The sequence below is a fragment of the Schistocerca cancellata genome, chromosome 6 (genome assembly GCF_023864275.1).
Source record: "Schistocerca cancellata isolate TAMUIC-IGC-003103 chromosome 6, iqSchCanc2.1, whole genome shotgun sequence".
Classification (NCBI taxonomy): domain Eukaryota; kingdom Metazoa; phylum Arthropoda; class Insecta; order Orthoptera; family Acrididae; genus Schistocerca; species Schistocerca cancellata.
Window position 1 is genome coordinate 317,689,402 of NC_064631.1, and position 13,745 is coordinate 317,703,146.

The 13,745-nt window shown below is 47.0% G+C and overlaps 1 protein-coding gene across 1 annotated transcript in view; it reads right to left on the minus strand.

Moving 5' to 3' along the window:
- LOC126191481 (rho guanine nucleotide exchange factor 18) overlaps window positions 1–13,745 on the minus strand; it is a 640,188-nt gene that overhangs the window by 304,230 nt on the left and 322,213 nt on the right. Inside the window, exons 5-6 of the mRNA XM_049932364.1 lie at window positions 8,974–9,142; window positions 5,200–5,320 (exon numbers count right to left, since the gene is read on the minus strand). Of these exons, the coding sequence (XP_049788321.1) occupies window positions 5,200–5,320; window positions 8,974–9,142 (290 nt within the window). The remainder of the gene's footprint in view (window positions 1–5,199; window positions 5,321–8,973; window positions 9,143–13,745) is intronic.

Below are 13,745 nucleotides of genomic sequence, written 5' to 3' on the forward strand. Positions count from 1 at the left end.
CGTTGTTCACGATAAGGCACCAACCTTGGCAACAAAAAAAGACGATATCATGCAGTGGTTGAAACGGCGAAAAGTAGATTTCAGAGAAGATTTAAGGAAGGCGGAACTGCTCGAAATTGTGGCACAAAAGAAACCCCAATTTCCAACATATGTAATTGACGAGATTGGTAAAAGGCACGGGCATGAAATCATTTGGCTTCCTCCATACCACTGTCACTTCAATGCAATTGAAGGAGTGTGGGCGCAGATAAAAAATTACATTGCTGCAAACAATAAAAAATTCACGATCTCTGAAGTGGAAACTCTCCTTCCAGCAGCTATCAATAAAGTGACAAGCGAGACGTGGGCTAAAATTGTAAACAGCACTGCAAGTGCCATCAGAGAGGGGTTGTGGAAGAATGCATCGAAAATTTAATTATACATCTGGGAGAGAGCAGTGATAGTTCGAGTAGTGCTGAGGAAGACAATGTCAAATCAGATTCTGTCAGTGATGTGAGTGGTGTTTTTCCATTACAGTAACTACAACGTATTCAGGAATGTAAGGAGGGAGATTGCTATCGATCTACAACCAGATCATCATATTGTGAGTACTTTCTTCAGATTATAACTCTTAATACACTGACCAATTATTCTGTAGCTTGTAGTAGAACAAATTAATAATGCTAATACTTAACAATGGAAACCAAAACTGCTAATGTTCAACAACTTGCGAAAATAGTTTTCATTCCAGTTGTGAAGTTTAACAAATAACTTTATTATGTTTCAGCATCTTAGATACTTGTACTAAATAGCTCTTATCAGTTTTCGAGTTAATATATTTCAAGCATCAACTTTAAATAAATTCAGGCGCACCAATACGACTTGTATTTTGTCTCGCTATTATTTCTGCTGCTAGAGAATGCGTGTAGCAGACAGGGCGCCGCGTGCTGTGAGCCACGTTCGGCAACAGCGCCGTCTGCCCGCCGAAACTGTCAGTACCAATCACTCATCTCACAGACTATAGGAAACATTTGGATAACATTGTTAGCACACGGATAGCTTCCATTATCACAAGTAAGGTCACAATGGGCTTGGCATGAGGAGATGCAAGGCGTGGGGGGGGGGGGGGGGGGGGTAGGTGGGGCGAGATGTGGGGAAGATAGAGGGGGAGGGAGGAAGAGAGAGGGGGAGGAAGGAAGAGAGAGGGGGAGGGGGGACGAGAGAGGGGGAGGGGGGAACAGAGAGGTGGAGGGGGGAAGAGAGAGGCGGAGGGGGGAAGAGAGAGGTGGAGGGGGTAGAGAGAGGTGGAGGGAGAGAGAGGGAGAGGGGGAAGAGAGGTGGAGGGGGAGAGGGGGAAGAGAGGTGGAGGGGGGAGAGAGAGGGAGGGGGGAAGAGAGGGTGAGGGGGAAGAGAGGGGGAGGGGGAAGAGAGGGGGAGGGGGGAAGAGAGAGGGGGAGGGGGAAGAGAGAGGGGGAGGGGGGAGAGAGAGAGAGAAGAGGGGGGAAGAGAGAGGGGGAGGGGGAAGAGAGAGGGGAGAGGGGGAAGAGAGAGGGGAGAGGGGGAAGAGAGAGGGGAGAGGGGGAAGAGAGAGGGGAGAGGGGGAAGAGAGAGGGGAGAGGGGGAAGAGAGAGGGGAGACAGGGGAGAGGGGGAAGAGAGAGGGGAGAGGGGGAAGAGAGAGGGGAGAGGGGGAAGAGAGAGGGGAGAGGGGGAAGAGAGAGGGGGGAAGAGAGGGGGAGGGGGGAAGAGAGAGGGGGAGGGGGAAGAGAGAGGGGGAGGGAGGAAGAGAGAGGGGGAGGGGGAAGAGAGAGGGGGGAAGAGAGAGGGGAGAGAGGGAAGAGAGTGGGGAGAAGGCGGAAGAGATGGGGAGAAGGCGGAAGAGATGGGGGAGAGGGCGGAAGAGATGGGGAGAGGGCGGAAGAGAGAGGGGAGAGGGCGGAAGAGGGAGGGGAGAGGGCGGAAGAGAGAGGGAGAGGGCGGAAGAGAGAAGGGAGAGGGCGGAAGAGAGAGGGGAGACAGTGGAAGAGAGGGGAAGCGAGAGGGGAGAGGAGGGAAGAGAGAGAGGAGGGGGGTGGGGGAGGAGGACAGGGGGAGGGGGAGGACGACAGGGGAGGGGGGGAGGACAGGGGGAGGGGGAGGACGACAGGGGGAGGGGAGTATGACAGGGCGAGTGGGAGGACGACAGGGGGAAGGGGAGGACGACAGGGGGAAGGGGAGGAGGACAGGGGGAAGGGGAGGAGGACAGGGGGGCGGAGGAGGACAGGGGGAGAGGGAGGAGGACAGGGGGAGGGGGAAGCGGAGAAGGACAGGGGAGTGGGAGGAGGACAGGGGGGTGGGGGAGGTAGACAGGGGAGGGGGAGGTAGACAGGGGAGGGGGAGGGGAAGGAGGAGGGCAGTGGGAGGAGGGCAAGGGCGAGGGGGAGGAGGGCAGGGGCGAGGGGGAGGAGGGCAGGGGCGAGGGGAAGGAGGGCAGGGGGAGGGGGAGGAGGGCAGGGGGAGGGGGTGGAGGGCAGGGGGAGGTGGAGGAGGGCAGGGGGAGGGGGAGGAGGGCAGGGGGAGGGGGGCAGGGGAGGGGAGGAGGGCAGAGGGAAGGGCGAGGAGGGCAGGGGGAGGGCGAGGAGGGCAGGGGGAGGGCGAGGAGGGCAGGGGGGTGGAGGGCAGGGGGAGGGCGAGGAGGGCAGGGGGAGGGCGAGGAGGGCAGGGGGAGGGCGAGGAGGGCAGGGGGAGGGCGAGGAGGGCAGGGGGAGGGCGAGGAGGGCAGGGGGGAGGGCGAGGAGGGCAGGGGGAGGGCGAGGGGGGGCAGGGGGAGGGCGAGGGGGCAGGGGGAGGGCGAGGGGGGGCAGGGGGAGGGCGAGGGGGGCAGGGGGAGGGCGAGGGGGCAGGGGGAGGGCGAGGGGGGCAGGGGGAGGGCGAGGGGGGCAGGGGGAGGGCGAGGGGGGCAGGGGGAGGGCGAGGGGGGCAGGGGGAGGGCGAGGAGGGCAGGGGGAGGGCAAGGAGGGCAGGGGGAGTGCGAGGAGGGTAGGGGGAGGGCGAGGATGGCAGGGGAGGACGGGGAGGGGGACGATGGCAGGTGGGCAGGGGAGGGGGGAGGGCATTGGAGGGGGGAGGGGGAGGGGGAGGAGGACTGGGGGAGGTAGGGAGACAGAGGGTATGGGGCAGAGGTGAGGGAGACTAGAGGGTATATGGGGCAGAGGTGAGGGAGACAGAGGGTATGGGGCAGAGGTGAGGGAGACAGAGGGTATGGGGCAGAGGTGAGGGAGACAGAGGGTTATGGGGGCAGAGGTGGGGAGACAGTGGCAGGGTGTCTACGTGAACGAGGAGAAAAAATTTCCTGGATTTTTCCCGGATTTCCCAGTTAAAAATACACTTTCCCCCGGATGAAAATACACTTCTGTGTTAAGTAACAGTATACTTTTCCTCGAACTGTAAAATTTATCAATCCTTTCAATGGTTGTGGTTTTATTCACGGGTGTACAATTTCACGGCAGAAGCAAGGGGGAACAGGGTTTGGGGCAGAGGGGAGAGGTATGGGGTGAAGGGGAGGGGGGAGAGGGACGAAAGCGGAGGGTAGCGGGGAGGAGGAAAGAGGGGAGCAGGGAGGAAGACGGAGGAGTGGGGAGGAGGAGGGGGGAGGAAGACAGAGGAGTGGGGAGGAGGAGGGGGGAGGAAGACGGCGGAGGGGGGAGGAAGACTGAGGAGGGGGAGGCAGACTGAGGAGGGGGGAGGCAGACGGAGGGGGGGGAGGCAGACGGAGGAGGGGGAGGCAGACGGAGGAGGGGGAGGCAGACGGAGGAGGGGGAGGGCAGACGGAGGAGGGGGAGGCAGACGGAGGAGGGGGTAGAATGACGGAGAGGGGGGTGAATGACGGAGGAGGGGGAGAATGACGGAGGAGGGGGGGTGAATGACGGAGGAGGGGGGTGAATGACGGAGGAGGTGGGAGAATGACGGAGGAGGTGGGAGAATGACGGAGGAGGGGGGAGAATGACTGAGGAGGGGGGAGAATGACGGAGGAGGGGGGGAGAATGACGGAGAAAGGGGGGAGAATGACGGAGGAGGGGGGAGAATGACGGAGGAGGGGGGAGAATGACGGAGGAGGGGGGAGAATGACGGAGGAGGGGGGAGAATGATGCAGGAGGGGGGAGAATGACGGAGGGGGGGGAGGAGGGGGAGAATGACGGAGGAGGGGGGAGAATGACGGAGGAGGGGGGAGAATGACAGAGGAGTGGGGAGAAAGATGGAGGGGAGGAAGGCAGAAGAGGGTGAGGAAGATAGAGGAGGGGAGTATGGGAGAGAGAGATGGGGGGAAGAGAGGAACAGGAAAAGGAGGTGGGTGAATGAGGGAGTGGTGGTGGAGTGATGTAGAGAGAAATTTTGAGGACGATAGAATAAATGGGGAGGGGAGGCGTAAAAGTTTAGGAGCAGGATAAAATGGGGAGGAAGGGAGTGGTTATCAGGAGGAATTAGTTGGATAGTGGCAGAGGGGAGCAGCAAAGAGGCAGTAGGAGGAAGTGGAAATGTGAATGAAAGGGGGGAAATGGAGATAGAATGAAACCAAGTGCATAATGGTGGGAGGGAGGAATTTCATTATCTCTACCGTCCCTAGTAAAAGGGGTAATATATTTTATGTGGAAAAAAAAGAACTTAACAGTCTGCAGACATGTCATTGGAGTTGAACGGCATGGGTGTTAAACCCTTTCACTTTCACTGTCTTGCTTAAGAGTAAAACAATGTTGCAAGCAGTGAGATTCAAATCTACATGCATAGGTGGCCATGATTTGTACACAGCTATTACACAAGTTGACCACTGGCCCACTAAACATGTGTTTCCTTTCTCAAGTAAATGTGAGACAGTGCACAAGCACTAAATCTTCCATTTATGGGGAACTTCTAGGTTGTGGCCCTGAAATGTACAGACAATATTTCCTCATTCATGAGTGTTCTAACAATTTCACCAAGTCTGAAATATGTTTAAATCGAGACCTTTGAACTTCACCTTTTTTATTAGATGGACTATAATATAATGAAACAGAATACAATGAACAAATACCTTTCACAGGATTTAATGTGACTCCTGACTAGAGTGCTGATGCTCACTGAAACTAGTGGGAAGTTTGCACGCACACACGCAAGCACCAGGCCTTGATTAACTTTTAAAAAAGTTTGCTACAAATGTAAAATATTTGTGAAGCATAATAACATATTTAAGAAGTATATCTCTTGCCTCCTTTGCCTTTCCGATTTTCTTTTTGCCCTTCCACCGGTGAGGTCTTCCAGAGCAGTCCAACTCCGCCGCCGAGGCACATCTCCACTACCGTCTCGGCACATCAACCAGTCTTTAGGAGCTTCAAAACAAAATTTAATGTGAATCATTTTACAAACATATTCTTTGAGCTACTGTGAAAGTCTGAAGTATGTGTCTCAGAGACTACTGAAAAGCATCAAATATAAATTGAATAATCAATTGCAGACAGATAAAATAATTAATGCTACTCTTTCCTTAATATCAAATAATTCTTGCTGGGACACTAGTATACCATAGCAACCATGTGACATTACAATGATTCTGGGTTCAAATTGCTGACTAAAAATACTGTTCAAACATTATTTAAATTTTTGTCCTCTGTTTTTTCTGTAGCTGCTGGTTTTTTTCCTCTCCTCAATTTTGCCCCCCCCCCCCCCCCCTTTCTCTCTGCATGATAACAGGGTGTCTTTGGTTCTAGAACCATGGAATTCTGTGACTTTCAATTCTGTCTACTGCCTTACGAGTACAATTTTTTGGATAGGTACTTGTCTTTGCACGTTTGCTGACCTGATTTTTAGCTCTTCTCACATAAAAAGAAGAGAAAGAGCCCAGCAGACACAGTTACGAGATATAGAAGATCAATTGACTAACCTGTAAATGTTTCACTGGATTAAAAACTTAAAAACTGACATCCTGACTAGTACTATTAGGCAGTGTCTTTCTGAGACCGTATGCCCAATAAATTTTTCACAGTGTTCTCCATCCCCTGTGCTCCACATCTACAGTAAACTGATGAAATATTTTTTAAACAAATGTTAAGATAAATAAAAAATTTGCATATGTTACGCTAAAAGGAAATGCAACAATTTTGAACCCCATAGAAAATTCCCAAGTTGCATATAGAATGATACAATGCATGTTGGGTTTCGCATTGCTCAAATCGTGCGATTTCATACCTCCGCCAGATGTTATTTCCTAAACTTAGCCCAGAACATACACTATTTGATCAAAAGTATCTGGATACCACCTACTTCCAGGTACTCCCAATCAGTGACCAGTATGTCATTTACAAACCGTGAGAAAGCAGACTGGGCTCCGCGGAACTCACAAACTTCGAACTTGGTCAGGTGATTGGTTGTCACTTGTGTCATACATTTTTGTACATGAGATTTCCACACTACTAAACATCCTTAGGTCCACTGTTTCCTATGTCATAGTGAAGTGGAAACACGAAGGGGCACAAACAGCACAAAAGCATATAGGCTGACCTCGTCTGTTGACTGACAGATCACCGACAGTTGAAGAAGGTTGTAATGTGTAACAGGCAGACATCTATCCAAATAATCACACAGGAATTCCAAACTGCATCAGGATCCACTGCAAGTACTATGACAGTTAGGTAGGAGGTAAGAAAACTTGGATTTCATAGTCAAGCAGCTGCTCATAAGCCACACATCATGCAGATAAATGCCAAACGACGCCTCGCTTGGTGTAAGGAGTGTAAACATTGGATGATTGAACAGTGGAAAAATGTTGTGTGGAGTGACGAATAACAGTACACAATATGCCAATCTGATGGCACGGTGTGGGTATGGCGAATGCCTGGTGAATGTTATCTGCCAGTGTGTGTAGTGCCAACAATAAAATTCACAGGTGGTGGTGGTATGGTGTGGTCGTGTTTTCCATGGAGTGGTCTTGCACCCCTTGTTGTTTTGCATGGTACTATCACGGCACAGGCCTACATTAATGTTTTAAGCACCTTCTTGCTTCCCACTGTTGGAAGAGCAATTCGGGGATGGCGATTGCATCTTTCAACACAATCGAGCACCTGTTCATAATGCACAGCCTGTGGTGGAGTGGTTACAGGACAATAACATCCCTGTAATGGACTGGCCTGCACAGAGTCCTGACCTGAATTCTATAGAAAACCTTTGAGATGTGTTGGAATGCCGACTTCATGCCAGGCCTCACGATCAACACTGATACCTCTCCTCAGTGCAGCACTCCATGAAGAATAGGTGGCCATTCCCAAGAAACCTTCCAGCACCTGACTGAACATATGCCTGCAAGAGTAGAAGCTGTCATCAAGGCTAAGGGTGGGCAAACACCATATTGAATTCCAGCATTACTGATGGAGGGCGCCAAGAACTTTTAAGCCATTTTCAGCCAAGTGTCCGGATACTTTTGATCACAGGTTAGCGCAGGATCAGCAATGCAACTGAAGGAGGATGCATTATTTTTTTCCCCCAATATGAGAAGCAGCAGCAAAATCAGACATCAATTTGTTTCAGAAAATTCAATCTGGATCATCACCTTGAAGCTTTCATTAATAAACATCAAGAATACACTGATGTACATTCACCACTGCTGCAGGGCCATGTCAGTGCTATGTTAGTTGTGAGTACAACATCCTGGAGGTAAGAGACACGAGTCTCCACAGCCATGGCATACACAATGAAAATGTGGCTGCGAGCAATATTGCGCAGCCAAAGAAAGTCAGGAACAGAGTTTCCCACTCACAATATATGTGGCACTAGAGAGAAGTACTATTGATAACCAACATCACATGATAACTTGGCCATGCCCTCACAGGCAATGAAACCTGCAGGGTCTATGCCCAGAACTCTGCTACAGATTCTCTAGTACTGCTGAAGACAATCTGGAAATGGATTTTCAACACTTTGCTTTAAGCATAGAACTGTTTGATTTACTAAGTGATAGCTCTTTCATGCCAGCCACACTGATACATCCTAAATCAGGAGCTGTGTTGTGTACTGTCTTCACTGCATCAGTGAATCTTTGTGTTTACTAGTTACACTAGTGATTCAAATGCCCATATACATCAATTTATCTGAACTATTGCAACTAAGGTTCAAGAATCTCAAGAGTAATGATTTGTACTTTGTTAGAATAAATCAAGAATTGCATTTTTTGTAATTCATTACAAATTCTACAGTCAGACTGACTTCATGTCATCATCCAGCAGGCTGCTGCTACTTTCAAATAACCGCTCTGTGTGTTTTCTCGAGCAAGTTTCCAGTGACATAACTCTACAACCGTCCCAAATGCTGTATGTGTCGCTTATTAAACTTTAACTTCAACCACTCCGAATGGTGCCAGTACATTGCACCAGTCGAGGCTGCCTTGCCAGTGGCCCACTATGTCTTAAGGACTACAGTATTCTGCAGTTGATGCTCACTCATGCACATTTTGTTGTACTTAATGAAACTCAGGATGTGATTGTGACAATGTAACACAATTACACAATGCATTCTGATTTACCAATACTTTTATATATATATATATATATATATATATATATATATATATATATATATATATATATATATATATATATATATATATACCTAAAAACAAAGATGATGTGACTTACCAAATGAAAGTGCTGGCAGGTCGACAGACACACAAACGAACACAAACATACACACAAAATTCAAGCTTTCGCAACAAACTGTTGCCTCATCAGGAAAGAGGGAAGGAGAGGGAAAGACGAAAGGATGTGGGTTTTAAGGGAGAGGGTAAGGAGTCATTCCAGTCCCGGGAGCGGAAAGACTTACCTTATGGGGAAAAAAGGACGGGTATACACTCGCACACACACACACATATCCATCCACACATATATATATTGTGTGTCTATCGACCTGCCAGCGCTTTTGTTGGGTAAGTCTCATCATCTTTCTTTTTAAATATATATATATATATATATATATATATATATATATCAATGCATACCTTTTGTCTGTAGAGTTTCTGGGAAGCATGGGTTTACAGAAGATCCCAAGGGTGTGGGTTGTGTTGGTGATGAATTGAGTGAAGCCTCAACATCCAAGTCAGATGCACCTTCATTATTAAGAGATGGGCACGAAGCACTCAGTCGGGAATACTGTGTCAGCCCCAAGATCTAAAAATAAAATAGCACATTATAATGAAAATGTAAATCTGATTACAATACTGTAAAACTGTATGGTGCTAAACATTTTCAGTATATAATGGACTTATATATACAAATGAATTACTATGTAACAAGCCTGTAGAATGAGATATTGACATAGCACATTAAATATTTTTCATTAAAACCAAGCCAATAACCAGAAGAAGAAAAGATTCACGAAATTTTATCTCCAATAACTAGTATGGTAACAATAAATAGCCTGGTATGAATACCTATTTTATCTTGCTCCACACACTCTCTGAAATCACATCTTCTTCCGCAGTACAGTTGTAGAAATAAAAAGAAAAGGGAGGTGTAAGTTATTCACAGTCACATAGTTGAGGAGCATTAGAGCAGCAGTATGAGGGAAAGGGGAAAAAATGTTAAAATGTCAGTTGCAGAAATGAACATCAATCTAGCACACTGTGGCGGTATATGAGTGTAAACTCTGTGAAATGAAGAGGGAAAAGACATGTTGTTTACAAAATGAAAAGACAGGGTGACTACGAATGTGATAGAGACACACAAAAGTTTTGGTAAACACATACAGAAATAGAAGTGTGAGGGAGCAGCAGACAATAGAAAGTGCTTGGATACAGCTACAATGTGCCGAGAAAGGATGAAAGTGCGAGACAAGAGGAAGTACTGCTCTACACTGTAATTCTGAGGAAAACTTTCACAAGTAAGATATTCTAAATTAGGAATGAGTTTTAACAACCATCCATACCTATGATATAAAGAATCTGTTAAACATTCACTTCTGATAATCAATATGCTCATATAAATTTGCAGAATTATGATGTGCTAGGCATTCGAGACAAAATACACACACACGAGCTACAAAGTCAGAGACAGTAGTAAGGTTATTTTGACAATGGCCAAGACTGATGTAACTCCTAGAATAAAGGATTTTTTTTTTCGGGGAGGGTGGGGGGGGGGTGTACATAGTCCTGTATGTTACTTAGTTTTAGTAATAGTTTCTTAAGATGAACAAAAAAAATAAAAAATAAAAATAAAAAATAAAATGCTTACAGGTCATTCTATTTGTCTTATCATCAATAGATGGTGCATTATTATCAATAGATCATCATTATCATCAATACATGGTGCAATGGTTTCGGCACACTTATGATAAGGACGACACATAACTTGGCAGTGGCAAAAGGGATTATTTGACTGGCTTGCTTTAAAGTTCATTTACTGAGATGGTGACACGTTTCACAGATCTCTCACTAGATACCATCCCAAAAACATATGAGGACAGGCTGATGTCCTTGTTGACAAGGGTCTATTGCACAATAGCAATTGGAGAAGAGTTGTGATGGACAAGGACCAATGGGGTACGTACAGTTGGTTATGAAATGTTTGGTTAAACTTTATAAACAGCACTCCACACTCTAACTTCGAAGTGTACATTGGTAACGCTTGTCACAAATGGTCACTGGAAGTCATGATGCTCAAACATGTGATTTACAGTATATTCAATAACCAAATCATGTTTTCATTTTGATCATGGAAGAAATACTAAGTTTTTAATGTAACAACAACCTTAACACACTAGGTGCTGAAGTGTGAAGAAACTACGAAGTTACAGAGAAAAACACTTTCTCTCTCTCTCTCTCTCTCTCTCTCTCTCTCTCTCTCTCACACACACACACACACACACACACAGATATATATATATATATATATATATATATATATATATATATATATATATATATATATACACACAATTTAACCCTGAGTTTTTGTTTTCTGCTTTTACTGCATCTTGGCATTTCTGTTAGTGATATATATACACCATAGGACTCTTGACATGAGTAAACTGAAAATAATGCAAAATTGAATCAGCTATTAAGGTAGCATAAACCACTGGCTATGCTACGGACCAGTCTGTCGTCTCAACCAAGATTTCAGTTTCACATACGTTGGCCTCACCAAGACCCAACCAAACTTATACCTTCCAACCTAACCTAGACCTTGGGCTTCGTTACACAGCAGTCTGTAGCCAGAAAGTAGATACTACCTTTGAAACGATATTGTTGGTAATATTTCAGCACACACACACACACACACACACACACACACACACACACACACACACACACACACACCAATAAAAGAAATTTCTGTCAATGGCAAAAGCAGAAAATGAAGAAAGGGCTATCCACATAACTAAATAATTCACACGCTATTGTCACACATGTATGTGATTATTTTATATGTTAATTGTCTTAAGGCAAATCCATTTCACATCTGTTCATTGGTTACCACATACAATCTTCCCCATGGCTGCCTCCAACTTTACACACAGATGCGTTGCCAACATCTGCTCTATATTGCAGCAAGTGTGCGGCATTTAGTAATGTTTGGCTAGCTGCTTCACTGTGCAAAAGAAATTGTTATGGAATGACAATTCTGATCATTTCAAAACCACTGCCGAATGAACACTCTAGGCTGTATTGCATCTAGCTGGTCTGCAGGAGGAGCTGTGGGGAAAGTAGTTTCAAACTGATGTCTTCTACATTCGAAACACTTTTCAAGTCTGAACCACAGAGAATCACTAGGACATTCATGACCATTCTTTGCCCAGTAAGGTTATCTGAAGCTAATAGACACGTAGGCTATTTATTTTATTTTATTTTACTTACATGTCAAGTGGTAGGACCACATTGAGGAGCAAATCTCCAAGGTCATGCAACGTGTCAGTATGTGAAATTACAACATAAAAGTAATAACGGATAAAAATAAATGTTTTTGAACCCGAAAAAAGTCAGTATATAAGTTTAAATAAACACAATCAACAATGCAACAAGAATCAACTTCATTTTTCAAGCAACTCCTCGACAGAATAGAAGAAGTGACACAAGAGGAAACTCTTCAGTTTTGATTTGAAAGTACATAGATTACTGCTAAGATTATCGAATTTGTGTGATAGCCTATTTTCAAAATGGATGTAGCAGTATACTGCACACCTTTCTGCTCAAGAGTTAAGGAAGTCCGATCCAAACACAGGTTTAATTTCTGCCAAGTATTAACTGAGTGAAAGCTGCTTATTCTTGGGAATAAGCTAATACTGTTAACAAGAAATGACAGTAAGGAATATATATATATATATATATATATATATATATATATATATATATATATATATATATATATATACACACACCTAAAAACAAAGATCTTTGTTTTTAGGTATATTTTTCCTATGTGGAATGTTTCCTTCTATTATAACTCTTTGCCTTTACAAATGTCTGCTTGTGTCTGTGTATATGTGGATGGATATGTGTGTGTGTGTGTGCGCGCGAGTGTATACCTGTCCTTTTTTCCCCCTAAGGTAAGTCTTTCCGCTCCCGGGATTGGAATGACTCCTTACCCTCTCCCTTAAAACCCATATCCTTTTGTCTTTCCCTCTCCTTCCCTCTTTCCTAACGAGGCAACCGTTGGTTGCGAAAGCTAGAATTTTGTGTGGGTATATATATATACACACTCCTGGAAATGGAAAAAAGAACACATTGACACCGGTGTCTCAGACCCACCATACTTGCTCCGGACACTGCGAAAGGGCTGTACAAGCAATGATCACACGCACGGCACAGTGGACACACCAGGAACCGCGGTGTTGGCCGTCGAATGGCGCTAGCTGCGCAGCATTTGTGCACCGCCGCCGTCAGTGTCAGCCAGTTTGCCGTGGCATACGGAGCTCCATCGCAGTCTTTAACACTGGTAGCATGCCGCGACAGCGTGGATGTGAACCGTATGTGCAGTTGACGGACTTTGAGCGAGGGCGTATAGTGGGCATGCAGGAGGCCGGGTGGACGTACCGCCAAATTGCTCAACACGTGGGGCGTGAGGTCTCCACAGTACATCGATGTTGTCGCCAGTGGTCGGCGGAAGGTGCACGTGCCCGTCCACCTGGGACCGGACCGCAGCGACGCACGGATGCACGCCAAGACCGTAGGATCCTACGCAGTGCCGTAGGGGACCGCACCGCCACTTCCCAGCAAATTAGGGACACTGTTGCTCCTGGGGTATCGGCGAGGACCATTCGCAACCGTCTCCATGAAGCTGGGCTACGGTCCTGCACACCGTTAGGCCGTCTTCCGCTCACGCCCCAACATCGTGCAGCCCGCCTCCAGTGGTGTCGCGACAGGCGTGAATGGAGGGACGAATGGAGACGTGTCGTCTTCAGCGATGAGAGTCGCTTCTGCCTTGGTGCCAATGATGGTCGTATGCGTGTTTGGCGCCGTGCAGGTGAGCGCCACAATCAGGACTGCATACGACCGAGGCACACAGGGCCAACACCCGGCATCATGGTGTGGGGAGCAATCTCCTACACTGGCCGTACACCACTGGTGATCGTCGAGGGGACACTGAATAGTGCACGGTACATCCAAACCGTCATCGAACCCATCATTCTACCATTCCTAGACCGGCAAGGGAACTTGCTGTTCCAACAGGACAATGCACGTCCGCATGTATCCCGTGCCACCCAACGTGCTCTAGAAGATGTAAGTCAACTACCCTGGCCAGCAAGATCTCCGGATCTGTCCCCCATTGAGCATGT